This window comes from Hylaeus volcanicus, chromosome 5 (genome assembly GCF_026283585.1).
Source record: "Hylaeus volcanicus isolate JK05 chromosome 5, UHH_iyHylVolc1.0_haploid, whole genome shotgun sequence".
Taxonomy (NCBI): Eukaryota; Metazoa; Arthropoda; class Insecta; order Hymenoptera; family Colletidae; genus Hylaeus; species Hylaeus volcanicus.
The window spans coordinates 6,977,949-6,993,362 of NC_071980.1; the positions used below are offsets into that span (position 1 = coordinate 6,977,949).

The 15,414-nt window shown below is 37.4% G+C and overlaps 3 protein-coding genes across 5 annotated transcripts in view; 1 reads left to right on the forward strand and 2 right to left on the reverse strand.

Moving 5' to 3' along the window:
• The window catches only part of LOC128876414 (serine protease inhibitor 88Ea-like), a 13,327-nt gene extending 9,866 nt beyond the window's left edge, over window positions 1-3,461 (reverse strand). Inside the window, exon 1 of one of the 2 annotated variants that reach the window (XM_054122758.1) lies at window positions 3,303-3,461. In XM_054122758.1, the coding sequence (XP_053978733.1) occupies window positions 3,303-3,323 (21 nt within the window). In that variant the 5' untranslated portion in view covers window positions 3,324-3,461. Of the gene's footprint in view, window positions 1-241; window positions 500-3,302 lie in introns of those variants that run through there. The other variant, XM_054122759.1, reaches the window with a different exon arrangement.
• Window positions 1-6,712, forward strand: part of LOC128876415 (uncharacterized) — an 11,556-nt gene extending 4,844 nt beyond the window's left edge. Inside the window, exons 1-5 of one of the 2 annotated variants that reach the window (XM_054122761.1) lie at window positions 3,463-3,569; window positions 4,693-5,094; window positions 5,619-5,792; window positions 6,021-6,213; window positions 6,486-6,712. In XM_054122761.1, coding sequence (XP_053978736.1) covers window positions 3,519-3,569; window positions 4,693-5,094; window positions 5,619-5,792; window positions 6,021-6,213; window positions 6,486-6,685 — 1,020 coding nt within the window. In that variant the 5' untranslated portion in view covers window positions 3,463-3,518 and the 3' untranslated portion in view covers window positions 6,686-6,712. Of the gene's footprint in view, window positions 1-3,462; window positions 3,570-4,692; window positions 5,095-5,618; window positions 5,793-6,020; window positions 6,214-6,485 lie in introns of those variants that run through there. The other variant, XM_054122760.1, reaches the window with a different exon arrangement.
• Window positions 6,713-10,452: 3,740 nt separating this feature from the next.
• Window positions 10,453-14,821, reverse strand: LOC128876665 (YTH domain-containing family protein 3-like). Its single transcript, XM_054123198.1, has 4 exons — window positions 14,438-14,821; window positions 14,309-14,336; window positions 11,392-13,229; window positions 10,453-11,157 (listed from the first exon to the last, which is right to left on the reverse strand). Exons 1-4 carry the CDS (start codon window positions 14,471-14,473, stop codon window positions 11,110-11,112), a joined length of 1,950 nt encoding a protein of 649 aa, XP_053979173.1. The 5' UTR covers window positions 14,474-14,821; the 3' UTR covers window positions 10,453-11,109.
• Between the last annotated feature and the right edge of the window lie 593 nt (window positions 14,822-15,414).

Consider the following 15,414-nt stretch of genomic DNA (forward strand, 5'->3'; position numbering starts at 1 on the left):
TGCCATTAGTATTACTCCCTGAACTCAACAAAGTTAACATTGTTTGCGCTCCAGAGATCCCAAGAGCGCAATTAAAAATTTCATTTATTCAATTTCCATCGAATCACGAATCAATCAAACCTCCTCAGAATTATTACTCCCTGAACTCAACGAAACTAGCATTGTTTACACTTCAGAGATCCCAAGAACGCGACTCGACGGCCATCGACGGTTCCCAAAGGAAGAATTCATCGGGACTCACCGGTTGGAGAACCATGTCCGAACCAAATCTGCAGAACTTATCTCCTCGATCACGAAAAAACGTCCGTTTATTGCTCGCAACCAAGCTAAACTGAGTGCTCGACGGAAAAGCCGGAGTCGCGATGCCCTGGCGAGTATAACTGGCTCCGCGACCGGTTCCCCACCACTGTTTCGCTGTGGAGACTGGTGTCGCGTCTACTCATCGAGCACGAAATCCTTTCCAGGCCGAGCACAACTAGTCGTTGTTGATTCTGCGATACTGGAAATGCCCGGTCGTAAAAACTTCATTGTCAGGGAATTCCAAGCGATCGCGCGAGTCCGGAGGGCGGCCGACGCGTCGAATTACGTGGAGAAACATGGAATATGTAGTTCCGTTTCGTTATTTATTAAAACGTGTAACCATAAGCAATAATTATTACCAGACTGCGGATCTTTATGCATTTACAGGAAATTTAAACGTGCAAGAAACTACAAAATGCGCACAGTATGCAAGAATAAAATAAAAAAAATATTGATAGTAAATTTCGTATTACATAATATTTGCAGAGTAAAATAAGTTGCTATGTAGGTTCAATTTTTGTAGATACGTTCGCAAAGATTTTATTTTCCATAAAGATCTGCAGTCTTGTCATCTAGTTGGTCCGTTTAATGATCCGTCTAGTTTCTCGCGTGATTTCACGTTATTCATTCGTATCGATGTCACGCGCGAACGCTTCTCGCTGGCTTCCGGATTTTCCCATATCGCGCATCGTCACGAGTAACTCGTGCATTTCGCTTTTACGACGTTGGCCCATCGCCAGAGAAAGCGAATCGAAAATAAGTATACGATTGTTCGCGCGTGCATCCTCGAATCACGCTCCCCAGGTCGAGATGATTAGGGGGTCAAACGGTACAATGAGTAATTGAGTGATCCCCTTAAGTAACTCCGAAGGCAATTAAGCGATACTGCGTCTTGGTTTTTGATTCGATAATCATTGGGGTAATTGGGTCCCCCTTTCTTCAACGTTCGCTAGAAATAACTCGAAGATGCAAGTCTGACTTTTTCTCATTTCCAAAGGGACTCTAGGATTTTGATTTTTGGTAAAACACAAATTTTACGGAATATATACAATTTTTACGAGAATTTTTAACCCTTCAAAAATTCTCTTTTTATACGAGGGACTAACTCTAGAGCAATTTTAAAGTGCTACTTTTCAAAATAAAAAAGGGTTCCTTCTATCTTCGAATTTTCCTTTGTTCTTTGGATGTCCATAACAACAGTTTTTATTATTTCTACAAATGGACGGTTGCGTTGCTGTTGCAGCCAATTAGCCACGTCGAATGAAACATGTATTGAAAGTCAGCGTTGTATTATGTAAGTGATTATATTCGCTTTACGGAAATCAAAGATGATCACTGTTCTTCGGATTATACCTGAATTATTCTAACAAAAAGCTGTCCCAACTAATCCAATAATGAATGAAACTAGAGTCATAATTAAATGAATGCAAAACCACAGAATGATTGCCTACACTGAATATTAACAAGTTAAGAATAATCCTGGTTGCTCCGATCAAATCAAGACCGATTCAACAATGAATGAAACTGGAGTTATAAATAAGTGAATGCAAAACCACAGAATGATTGCCTACACTGAATATTAACAAGTTAAGAATAATCCTGGTTGCTCCGATCAAATCAAGACTGATTCAGCAATGAATGAAACTGGAGTTATAAATAAGTGAATGTAAAAGCAAAGAATGAATGTTTACACTGAATATTAACAAGTTAAGAATAATCCTAGTTGCTCTAATCAAATTAACCATGTTATTGTACCTTCTCACAGGAATGTTTCCTATTTTCAAGTTCGAGACATCCTCGGCACATTTGCTACAAAAAATCCGCGAGGTATGGCAGGTTTCCTTGAAACGAATTTTACAACAAAATGCCTGAATAAAGGAACTCCGTGATTTGAATTAAATAATGTCTGCGAAGCCCGTGTTTTTAAACTCTAAGCACGGGAATACCTTACTTATTCCAAACACGACGATCTTTCTTCCTGAACTTGACTGAAGGAAATACGAGGACGATCCTTTGTCACAACCGTCGCCTTATAATTTGCATTTAACGATATTTTTATAAACTGCAATATTTTGAACGAGAGACTTGTGCATTCGACCCACGTTTCCTATTAAATATTTCAACTAGCGTTGGAAATAATTATTTAGACTGTGAACTTTATGCGTTTACAACATAAATACATTAAAATCATTGTTAATATAATTAATTTTCTTCGTTAAAATGTTCTTAGGGACGTGTTACTTTTTTAAAGGAATATTATTATTAGTATGATCGTTTTAAATTATAAATTATATTTAAGTGAATCCAGGAAGTCTCACTTGTGCGACGCAAAATATTAATATTATTATATTATAATATATACGACATTAACTTTATTATATTAATATTTTGTTTGGCATAACGCGTTCTGGATACGTTCAGAACATATTTTTCGCGTTATCGGAACTTCGCATCGAGTATTATTAATAATACCTTGTTTACCATCAATCTGTAATATAAAAATATGCGATAACCTACAACGTTTAATCTCTTCAAGAATACTGACGAATATACATATGTATTAATGTAAAAGTCATTTCAACTACTGTAGCATAGAAATTACCACCGATACAGTAAATAAATATTGATAATAAAATTTTCCAATGGTATATATTATCATATTATCAAATTATCTTAGTGAACTCCACTTTTTATTTCTTCCAACAAAGTAATTCGTCCCTAAGAACATTTTAATACGTTGACTGCCAGACAAATATTTTTGAAAATCTCTATTAAGGTTAAATATTATTTAAACTATTGGAAACTACATAATTAAACGTTTATCGTGGTATCTATTTTTGTAACTTCGTTCAAATTCATTTCCTTTGATTCTTGACTGTCAGAATTCAATTTTTTAGTTCTTCAGTGAAAAGCACTGACAGTTAACAATAAATTCAGTAATAATCTCGTACTTAGTTTCAGCGCCATTTTACATCTATAAACGTTCTTTTACAGCCTCTCACCTGTGTGTTCCTGGCAAACATGTCGTTCCCGAAAAATAGAATCACGCTAAACTTCTTTTTTTCAGTCGTCAGTGCGTCAGTCTTCAGTTTTCAAATAACTCCGAAGCTCGATGGCCTCCAAGAACAATCTCAAAGAGGACGCAGCCTCCGTCGTCCCTTTCGTACAGCATTTATACCTACGCACAGACGCGTCAACTCGCGTTTCTTCGGCAAAATATGCGCTGCGTGGGACGCAGGGAAAATCCCAGGCGATTATCGTTGCTCGCTGTACGCGTTTGTTTCAACCACGTGTATTGTCCTCTCTTTTTTCCCTCTGTTATTGCGATTTTTTCAATCCTCTTTTGCGGTCGTCGGCCAACGTGTTCCCAGAACGCGGTGTTTACAAAACAGCGCGACCAATTTGCAGAATCGTCATTATCGATATTTGTTTCAAGAGGGTATTGTAATCCGGAGCGTTGATTTCCAGGTTTTCGTTTGTATTTTATTGTTTAAATTTATTAGGAATTTTTAAAATTGAAGAATTGGGAGCATCACGAATATCGGCTTGGATATCGACTTCTTTCTAGTTTTTTTTTTATTTTCATTTTAATGTTCTGTAAAAAGTAGAAAGAAAATCAGATTTTGAAAAACTTAAAGTAGACTAGAATACCCTCTATACTATAGAGTCTATAGTAAGGCCCAACGGGCCTGAAGGAAGCTCGGGTACCTCGGGTTCGCCAAACCCGTACCGCAGCTGCCACCAATCGCAGCTACAGCCCCTGAGTACTAGTTTCTAATTTTTATGTATTATTTTATGTATCAACTAGGAAATCGAAGGATCTATAATATCTCTATGGTATCAGTTAAACGAATGATTGCCAAATTCAGGACCTTCGTGCGTCAAATAGCTTTGCATCTTTCGATTCGATCGTTCGTAATGATGAGTAACCTAACCCGTAGTGCACGTTCAAAATGATGATTGATGGTCGAATAAGTGTTAAACAATGTTTGAAATGATAGAAAGGAAATAGAAACTCCCCAAAGTATAGAAAAGAAACACAGTCCACAAGTAACATATATTACATACTTTGATAAATAAATTACTGAGTTTTTCACTGATACCATTATTAAAAATGGATATTGAGTTTTGTTTGCTTATTTCACTAATGCTTTGATAAATAAATGATGTTCGCTATATAATCAGTTTGTGAGCCAAAAAACAAGTAATGTAATACAAAAAAATGAGAGTTTACAAGTAACCTATTTGGATGCTTCGATATATAAATAATTTTCCTACTACATAATCCGTATTGTAAATCAAAAGCAGATGTAATAATAAATGACAGAATTGAACAAGAAATATTAGTTATAACATGTCTTAGGTATTTTATTAAGATAGCACATTTCGCAGGAACCTTCCCGTCCAATGCTGAAGCACTCGATAGGCGTATGTATCTTTGTTTGCACGATTATGTTCGAGCCTACTTTATCCAAGACGGCCAAGACCAGCAAGCGAAATAGTGATTTTCTGCGACGACTTCAGCATGAAGATGGTGTGACCAAGGAAAAAGATTTTCGAGAAGAGTTGTCGGCCACGGAAGTGCCAAGTTTCGGCAACAGGACGTCGCTGAAGATGTTGGAGGACATCACGGCAAAGGTGTGGCGAATCCTGCCTGTGATTGGCGTACCTAGAAGCTGGGTGCTGGCGTATTGCATGAGGTACACCGAGATTTCCGAAGAAGTGGAGAAGGCGTCTATGAGCTGCCAGCACGATGGAACAGATTGGGACTGTGTTTTCATTGAATTGGTACTGGTATTACATCTTCCATAATATTTAATTACTGTCCTGTTGCAATTAGCGGGCTATCTTCAAGGCTGTTCATTATGAAAATAATGCAACTTCAGAATTTTACCTGGAAGAGGACTCTGATAATTCCTTATTCTGTCATGTTATTACTTCACTATTCATTTTTAAACGTAGTAGAATAATTTTTATCCATTCTATTATTTCAACGAATCTTCAGCTTCATCTTCGGGTCTCTAAGAATTCTTTATTCTTCCATGTTATTATTTTACTATTACTTTAGAGCATATATGAATAATTTTTGTTTGTTGTGATTTATGTAAAAAGCATTCCAACTTGACCCTGATTTTATCGCAATAAATCTTCAGTCTGAACTTCAGCTACAGGTCGTGAAAAATTCCTTATTCTTTAATTTTAATTAAAAAAGACTCGAGACTTGGATTACGAGGCAAACAATACCAAAGACCGGTGAGAATTGTCATGCGTCTCTTAGACAGGAATCACTGTAACGTCATTTAACACTTTGTGACCAGGGTGGAGGACAGGACGACTTTAACGTGGGAAAAGTCGTGTCTTTGTTTCACAACCTTTCCAACCGAGATTTGAGATTCAAGCTACTCCGTGGAGCCGAAATCTGTGGCAGATTATGGCAACGATACAAACAAGTCCAAGAAAAACGACTGATTGGCATGCGTCTAAGTGTTCACGTGAGCTGATTAATAAATATATGAAAATAATGGAGGATGTTGAGAAATTGTCAATTTTATAGTAATTAGGGTATCTACTTTATTGATAATTGGGAAAATTATATTTAAATAAATCACTTAAACAATATATCTAACTTTTAGTTGCTTCTCGAAAATTGAGTATTTCATATCCTCTTTTAAAAGTAGCTTATAGTTGTAATATTTATAGTTGAAAACTTGAAATAAAAGGAAAATAGCAGGAGGAAACGAAATTTGAAAAAGAATCGACGCTCACGCGGCTCGAAAACTCGAAAGCATTCAAGAAATAAGAAAAAGGAAGACGAACGGGACGAAGAATTGAAGAAACTTAGGCAAGCTACCAAGGAAATAAAAGCAATTCGTCGATCGCTGATCAACAAAATTGCGGCACTCGAGAATAAAAGTAATAATCTAAACTGCATTTGCTGTAATAAATATTCCATCATTGGATACTTATCACAACAAAATTTTACTTCATTAAATCGTACAAATTATTTAGAATATTCTCCAAAATCAATGTATTTAAATCACTTCTATCTCGAATCCATCAAATTGATCCAATAAAATTAAACAAGATTATTTGATTCAATTATTTATAATTAAAAGAAAACAGAAGAACGTAATAATCTAAATTACGTTATTAAAATTGCAACCTAAAGGGAATTATTATTCCAGAGCCTTTGAGTCCTGAGGAAGAAACGGAACTCGAAAAATTACAATTAACAATGGCGAAGAAGCCTAGTATAGAAGAATATCCCATAACAGCAGAACGATCAGAGTTATCTCGTCTGGAAGATGTAGGATCATGCTTGTCGAGACAAGCTGCGAAAGCTTGCGAATCCGTTGTTCTCGACTCTGTTCAAAAATTGGTATAAACACTTGTATTATTGATATTAAAAAAAATTTGATGACGAAAGGAGACTAATTATTGCCTAATTTATTATTAATACTATTATCATTATCGTGATAGCCATTTAGTGGTGGATAGATTGAATTGAAATTCCGACCTTTGATAAGGTTTAGTTTTACATACAATTCTTTGCCCGAGGCCTCGGAAGAAAACGTATCCGTTACTGACCCTCAATTTTATGGACCAGGGAACGCTATAGCCATCTCGCGGTGAGAAGATCGAACTAATTTTGAATGGGTGCAGACTAAACCTATGTTAGTTTGTAAGCCAGAAGCACAGAAATAAAAATGTAAGTACTCAGGTAATTGCACGTTGCAAATAACATAGTAAATAACATCTAAAATTAATGTTTTAAGCAATTAATTTGTAGAACATTGGTCAACGCCATCGGTTTGAAAAGGTAGTCCTATTTAGTTAAAAAATTAGGCATTAGACAATTATTAGTGTACTAATCGGCAATTATTAGTTGAATTATGGTAGTTAGAATGTAATATTACATTTATATACAGAGAAAAGTAGAGAATGTATGTGTATTGCATACTAAATACATAAAACTACAATTACATGTTTTTATTTTCGTATTGCCATTTTCGTAGCGACATCTAGTGGCTGGTGGTGGAAACTATTTCACAACGAACTTGAGGGGATTGTTGAAAGATGGCGCCACATTTTTCGTTTTTTTTTAAATTTAAAAAACTTGATATCGATCAATTAGTAGCATACAAATCAACAATTAACTGTAGAATTACGATAATTATAATGTAAAATTACATTTATATACAGAGAAACGTAGAGAATATTGGATATTCGCATTTCCGTGGCGACATCTACTGACTCGACGTGGAAACTATTTCACAACGGACTTGAGGGGTTTAACGAGAGATGGCGCCACATTTTTCTTTTTTTTTTTTATTTAAAAAACTTTGTATCAATCTATTAGTGTACAAATCACCAATTAACTATTGAATTAAGATGACTATGATGTAAAATTACATTTATATACAGGTAAAAGTAGAGAATTTATGGTTTGAATTTTTTCATGTTAGTGGCGACATCTACCTGTGCAAGGTGGAAACTATTTCACGAGCAGCTTGAGCAGTTTGTCGAGAGATGGTGCCACATTTTCCGGTATTTTTATTTATTTAAAAAACTTGATATTAGTCCATTTTTAGTGTACAAATCAACAATTAAAAGTTGATTTACGATAATTTCGATGTAAAATTATATGAATATGCAGAGAAAAGTGAAAAAATGTGTATATATCTCTGTTGGTGAGGAACGGTGGTGCCACCACAGATTTCTGTAACACGCGATTAGATAATAATGATATTTTATAAGAACTGTTTGTACTCCCAATGTTTACAGAAATGAAATTTTAAATAGAAATGATGTTTCAATATATCTATATGTTCTATCTATATTATCCTTTAACAATCGTATATCACCTCCTACTTTAATAAAAAAAAATGGTATTCATATTCAAGAAACAAAATACAATGTTCTTCAAATTAGCTAGTAGTTGAAAAAAGAAAGAGATATCGGAGAAATAGTACGAAGCATAGCAATACATATTTGAAGTGAAATATTACAAAAACCAATTTCCGCGAATTGAGCGCCAGTACCAAATGCATGCGTCCGCGTATCCTCGGCCCTTCCGGCTGCTCTAGAGGAGAGCGGAGCTCAGGGTAGGTCAGAAAGGAAAGAAATAAAACTATGATCCACGAACGTTAAAAGAGGCTTTTATTAGCCGAAAGTTCCTCGCGGTACACACACCGCAAAGGAGAAAGGTGTGGCGACTACGCGCCGAAGAGGAACCGCGACACGGAATTCCTTATGCAAAATGGCGGCGAAAATGAAAAGAATCGGCGCGACTTAATTCTACGGGGGCTTCGGAAACAAAAAGTTCGCCCTAGAATCAAGATATAAACAAAAAAAGGTATAACGCCGCCCTTTCCTTCGGAAACGCGGCGCGTTTTCAAACCGCCGAAAGTTACGCAGAAGAAACGCGAAACAAACGGAGGAAACTCCAAGGGTTCTCGCCTCCGGTGGTGGTCCTGTCGCGGACGGGAAAGTGCAGTCCGGAGCATGCTGGCGGACACACGCACACACGATCCGCGAATTCGCACGCATACAGAAATGAGACCCCAACGCGTGGGCCCTACCTGATCTCTGCTGGCTTCGAGGTCCAAGATTTTGGGGCGCAGTCCCTGTTGGTTCTCTGGGGGCGTGGAAGGACAGCAACCACACGCCACACACGCGCGAAAAAGAACTACTTTCGGCTTTAAAATTCGCGAAAAGGGACTTGCTTGGTACGTCTACTCGCCTCGCGGCTTAACCGTAAATTGAATTTTTCGTCCATCGTCGCGCTCTTCTCGTCGCCGGTTCACGTCTCTCCTCACCCAGGAGATGTAGGGGCTCCTTACGATGGGCCACCACCATAACGTCCAAGCAGGATCAGTTCCTGGTCCTGTTCCCCGTGGCAGCTCCAGGGCGATGGGAGGGCTAACCATCTCGGGAGGGTGGCTGGTCCTCCGGTGGTGGCCGTACCGGAGTCTTAGGGTGAAGGACATTCGACGACTTGCCGCGCTCGCACAAAATCGCGACTCGCGAGAGGAGAGGGTGGGGCGCAAAAAAGGGGTCCCTACTAGGGGTGTACGGGATCCCGGTCGGAACGGGAACTCCTCCCGGGATCGGGATGGAATCCCCAGAAATTCGAGATCCCGTAAATGTTCGGGATTCCCGGAATTTCGAAATCCCGTGCATTCGGATTGCTGAAATTTTCGAGAATAACAACACTTTCGGAAATCCCAGATATTATTCTATATCCCGTACATTGTCGGGAATCCCGGACATTTTCGGGAATCCTGGACATTTTACGGGAATCCCGAATATTTTCGGGAATCCCGCACACCCCTAGTCCCTACGCAAAAACGGAGCGCGACATAGTTCACTAAATCCGCATCGGATAAGCAATCATTTTGTTACATTAATGTTCAATTTCCTACGTATATTTTGTGAAAAATTGTTTAAATTTAGCGACGTTACTGGTAAAAGAATTTTTTTAAAGGAGCGTGAAATCGTGCATATAGAGTCAGTGTAAGAAGTATTCGTAACCATTTATTTTAAATGGGTTGCTGTATGAATACTTTTTACATTGACTGTACAGGGTGTAAAGAAATGTTCGGTGTTGGCAAGCATAGGCGTATTCTACATCTTCGGATCGATGAAGATTTGTAAAATGAAGTTGTCCGCAAAATTGTCCTTGACCTTGAATTTCAAGGTCAAATTTTTTTCGGCAACTTCTTTTTTACAAATCTTCATCGATCCGAAGATGTAGAATACCCCTATGGTTGCCAACACCAAACATTTCTTTACACCCTGTACGTTTTGAGAAATCTATGAAAATATAAATTTCTGTTTCAATAAAATCGACTCGAATTCGTAAAATAATCAAATCACGATAAAAATGTATCAAACATTAAAAGAGAAAGAAAATAACAGATAGTTTTAACAATAAGCGTCATATCTCATGAAATTTTCATCAAGTAGTACAGTAATAATCATCACCACAGACGTTACAATAGAGTAACTTTAGTATTATATTCTTTTTGTTATATAATATTTTATCGTTTTTGCAGTCCATGAATAATAATAGGTAATATATATAATATACATATAATATGTATACATATATTATATATAATTTGCAATAGATATAGAATATGCATAAAATAATCGGTTGACAATAATTTCTATTATTATCTAATCATCAAGCATAATTGTTACAAATAAACTTAAAATGTCGTAATAAGCCCTTGCACCTTTTTAACAAAGAAAGGTGAGTCCTTTCAGCCACAGGCACCAGGTTATATGTCCATCAAAGTTTAAAATGGTAATTGATTTAAATGACACTTGCTTACAATATTGTTCTCGCATAGATTTTTTCATTATCAACAAAAGTTTAAGCATTTTACAAGGGTTAGTCCACATATTACAGTTTTTTCTTCTTCCATATCTCGTTTTTTTTTCTTTCATTTTTAATTTGTACGTTTTAAGAAACACCTTTTCGACGAATAGCACGCAACACCACACTATATGCTTAACTGTCAGCAAGTTTACTCAATATCCCGTGAAATTGAATTACGTTCCTCTTCATAGTGGTTATGAGTAGATAATATTTATGATGTCGACGCGACGCTAATTATCATACAAGTTGATTATTTAACAGAAGGAGATAGTCTCAATGATGAGAGTTCTGTCACAGGAATTAGAAGCCCTTTGTGTATCCAAGAAAGCAAAGGTAAGTAGTAAGACGATAATTAGTCGTAGCGTGCTTCCTTTACGTTGATTACTATCATGAATAGTATTAAATTTTTGTTGTATCCATCGCTACTGACGCGAACCTCCTCTGCCTTTGCCGCGACCACCATCTCGATCCTATAAGCAAAATATAACAGCGAACGTAATATTTATGTAATTGAATATTGCCTTTTTACGAATAATTGCATAACCAGTAGCCAGGAGGATTGCTTGTATCGTCGAATCAAGTTGGGCAAATACTCTTACCTACTGGTTACATAATTACTTAACACTATTTAGAATCAAAGCACAGTTGAGTTCGTATGACTCTGTTCGCTTTATTTATTACAATGTCTTAAAGTTACTACTTACTTTGCGTTGATGATGCAAATGTGGTTGAAGATGATGTTCCCCTCTTGGTAAATCCGCGTGTCCTCTATTTCTGTGATTGGAAGAATGATGATGCTGTATAACATTTACTGGTGCTTTACGCTGATCTTCCTCCGCTTGCTTACGTTCGTAATGTCCAAAGTCGTCGAAGATACTAGTAGAATGCCGATAAGTATGCAATATACGCAACACTGTCACTCCTTTTGCGTGGGGGACTTCCTGTGCATCCCTCGAATTAGTTACTGGTTTATTTTCATTGTTTTCTAGTTTAATGTGACGAAGTTGTACATTAGGAACATCCTTTACATAAATCCAACGTACACGAAATTGACCTTTCCATTTATCTTGGGACCAAACGGAGCTATTACTTTGATAATCGACGGATGACACCATCTGCGCCATACCGCAAAAATGACCAGATCCGTTCACGGAAAAAAACAAGTATAACGGTGCACCTTCGCGACTGGCTTCTCTGTACGCTTGATCCAATCTCTTATTACCATGCTCGGTACTACACCAAATTTCGTATTTGATGGACCTATGAATATCATCTTCCGAATAAGATTTGATTACAAAAAACCTAGCTCCTGGAGCGGTTTGATCGAAATCTACAGGGTTATAATCATTCTTCACTTTTAGTTCGTCCAATACGGGATGCGATTGTTGTGTTTGCGTGATCTGCTGTTGTTGTTGCAACTGTTGTTGCTGTTGCTGTTGCTGCTGCTGCTGTTGTTGCTGTTGTTGCTGGGGATGCTGATGTTGATGTTGATGGGGGTGTGGATGTTGATGTTGGTGCTGATGTGGGTGTGAATGCTGATGTTGGTGTTGATGTGGGTGCTGATGCGGATGTGGGTGTTGATGTTGATGTTGTTGATGCTGCTGTTGCTGCTGGTGTTGTTGTTGTTGTGGCTGGTGTTGGTGCTGCTGTTGCGGTGGCATGTGAATTTGCGACTGCGGAGGCGACGGAGGTGTCGTAGGCTGTCTGTTCCAACACGGAGGAGGAGGAGGAGGTCTTTGTCTTTGAACCAACGGCGGAGGTGGCGGAACAGGAGGTTGCACTTGTGGCGGCGGTGGTGCTGTCGGAGGAGGCACAGAAGATTTACCCTCGCCCCATGTTCCAATATCCATATTATGCTTTCCTGGCACAATAGGGGGTGGTGGCATTCCAGCCTTCTTTTTCATTCCCTGGGAAGATGAAAGAGGAGGAACAGGTTTGGCGGGTTGACTCGCAACACTGGCCCATGTTATTTTTCTAGGTTCCTTTGCCTCTGGTTTTATAGATTGATTAGATGTAGTTTGTTGATCCTGTCGTGGGACTTCTCCGCTTCCGAGAGATAAGCCTTGCACGCTCTGTTCGATAGTCTTAATTTCGGTATTACTAGGCGTTGGATAATTCTCATTTCCACGTGGTGCCTGGTAATAATCTTCGTAACGCGTCTTTCTCGGAGTGCCCCAAGCACTAAAATCACCGTTTCCGTGAAAATAGTTGAAAGCAGGTTGACCAAATGTACTAAAACCACCTCCCGCGCTAGCGGAGAACATTCCATCCATGCCGTATGCATCGTGACCTATTTGACCTCCGTATCCAGATAGAAATGCAACGGGATCTGTTCCATTCGACCATGTACCATCCCCGGCACCGAATGTTTGATAAGGGAATGAAGTACCTGCATAGTAAGGACTATACGGGTCTCCAGTACCAATTGGATAACTTGAATGATGCGTATTGTTGCCTCCTCTCCATGAATCAAATCCAGTATCTTCTCCGCCAGCATGTTCTGTCTGTGGTTGCTGCTGGTGTTCTTTAGGACCATTGCTCACTATCAGAGATGGAATTTTGTCTTATTAATCTACTAAATGTACTTTTCTTTATAACATAATCTTTAATTGGAGTAGCTCATTATTAAATCATATATTGTACAGTAAGTCCTCAACTTATGAAAATTTGTAGATACACAGTTGTACTCCAATTCTTGGATATATACTATATATTAAATAAAGTTTGAATAAGATTTGTTATTTTATTTTTTGTTTATACAGAACCATTAAACTGTAAGTCATTTTAACTAAAATTGTATATGTGAGTATAAACATACATAAGTTAAGGACTCACTATAGATATAAAGCATAACTTTAATTCTCATACAATAATAATAATAATCATACAATAATAATAAAATCATATTTACATCAATCAACTGAATTACATTGCACAATATTAATATGTTAGTACAAAAATAATCAAGAGACTGTCTTTTTAAAAATGCCAACGATAAATTCTTCTTTACTTCTTTTTTAAGTAATAATAGAAACTTGAAAATAATTTCAACAGCTACATTTATACAGATACATAAATTACAGCACAAAATATAATATTTGATCTCATTCTCTTTTTAATAAATAACAATTGTGTAAAACAATATTGCTAATTTTACTATTTTTGCGAAATTAGAGGTAGTAGTAATGAAATAGGGATTTCCACAAAATAACCATAAAATGGTGGAAAGAAACCAATTATGAAGTTATGGTAAAAAAATGAACAATAAGTTAATATTTCCATCAACAATCGAAAACACCCGAAATGTAATGAAGCATGTCGATAGGTTAATGTACTACGTATATGTATATACGTAAGCATATAGATATCTGTCAAGACTATACATAACAATTGTTTGCATTATTTAGGAAACTACATACGGTTAATTTACCGTGATATCGAGGTAGTTTGATCGGAATTATGCATGCCAAGTACAGATTCGTAAAAATTCTACACGAGCCGATAAAAAAAAATACACGTACACATATAGCGATTTTCACAACGAAAATTTCGGAGCTTCGTAAATCGCGTTATCGAGAAACACGTAAAAAATAAGGTTGCACAGAGGCATGAAGTACTCACCTTGATTATTGGTTTGTCCTTTCATCCGCTGCATTCCGTTGCATGGAAAAATATACAAAATTTAGAATGGCTGTCTTCAGTGAAAGGTATCTGCAGAATAGCGGTGTGGTAGCAAGTCAACACACTGACCTGATTTGAAACAGCACCTGCCAATCCAGTTGACATAACCTGTCACACACTCTGTCTGCCCTTCACAGACGCCAAATAGACGCCTGTCTCTTAATAAAATAAAGTTTTCAAATGCGATACCACGATTACATACAACAGCGTTATACCACTTCGAGTACGCGAAAACACTTCTTCCGAGGAGAAGTCCTTAACTTCGAATCCGCTAAACCTGAGACCTCCGCGTATTTTCTCGCAATGTCTTGCCGCGAGAGAGTCTCAGGAAATCTTTCCTGTTACACTACGGGATTGATAAATTCGCACGAAATTCTCAACTCCGAATAATAACTGCGTGACGTGCACTGACCTCTCGTATGTATTAACAGATTGTCTAACCTTCGCGCCGATAAGGTCCCTATGTGACGAATTCGTCGTAAACGTAATCCTCTTTAGTAAAATCGACACGCGTGACAAGTTACCAAACTTTAAAATTGCGATTTATTGATGTATAGCTCTAAAGAATCATAATTAATCTCTTTCATTAACCGCACCATATCTTTGCGTTGCGTTAATATTATCTAGTTTCTTACTATCCCTCGGCTAAGGCTAGAGAATCGATGTTGAGTATGGTCGTGTTTGATGGATGTAGAAAACCTTGTGGAGGTTTTTTAACGCTTCTATTCATGTACATCCGTTTAAAGTAATTTTAAACGAATGATAGGTTGGAATTAAACTACATGATTAGTGTTTGGCTAAGATTGAGATAGCCGAGATAAACAGAGTTTTGAACAACTTTAGGTACCATCTGGTTCAAAGCCATCCTATCTAACATTCAGAGGAATTATTATAAATAATTGTAATTAATAAAAAGGAAACAGCAATTGGTCAACGAATTAGTCAAATATACTCAAGAAAGTTCTATAGTTTATTCGAGTAACAGAGAATTTTGTAAAAATACCAGTGGCGCCATCGGTGGAAAAATGCCCAAGTTTGTAATGAAA

What these genes read in the sequence shown, in the direction of transcription:
- LOC128876665 (XM_054123198.1), bottom strand. Translation starts at nt 14,473, where the DNA reads ATGTCAACTGGATTGGCAGGTGCTGTTTCAAATCAG. An exon ending in CAGGTGCTGTTTCAAATCAG is followed by an intron (nt 14,337 to 14,437) that starts GTCAGTGTGTTG and finishes AACGGAATGCAG; the next exon opens with CGGATGAAAGGACAAACCAA. An exon ending in ATTTGCATCATCAACGCAAA is followed by an intron (nt 11,158 to 11,391) that starts GTAAGTAGTAAC and finishes TTTTGCTTATAG; the next exon opens with GATCGAGATGGTGGTCGCGG.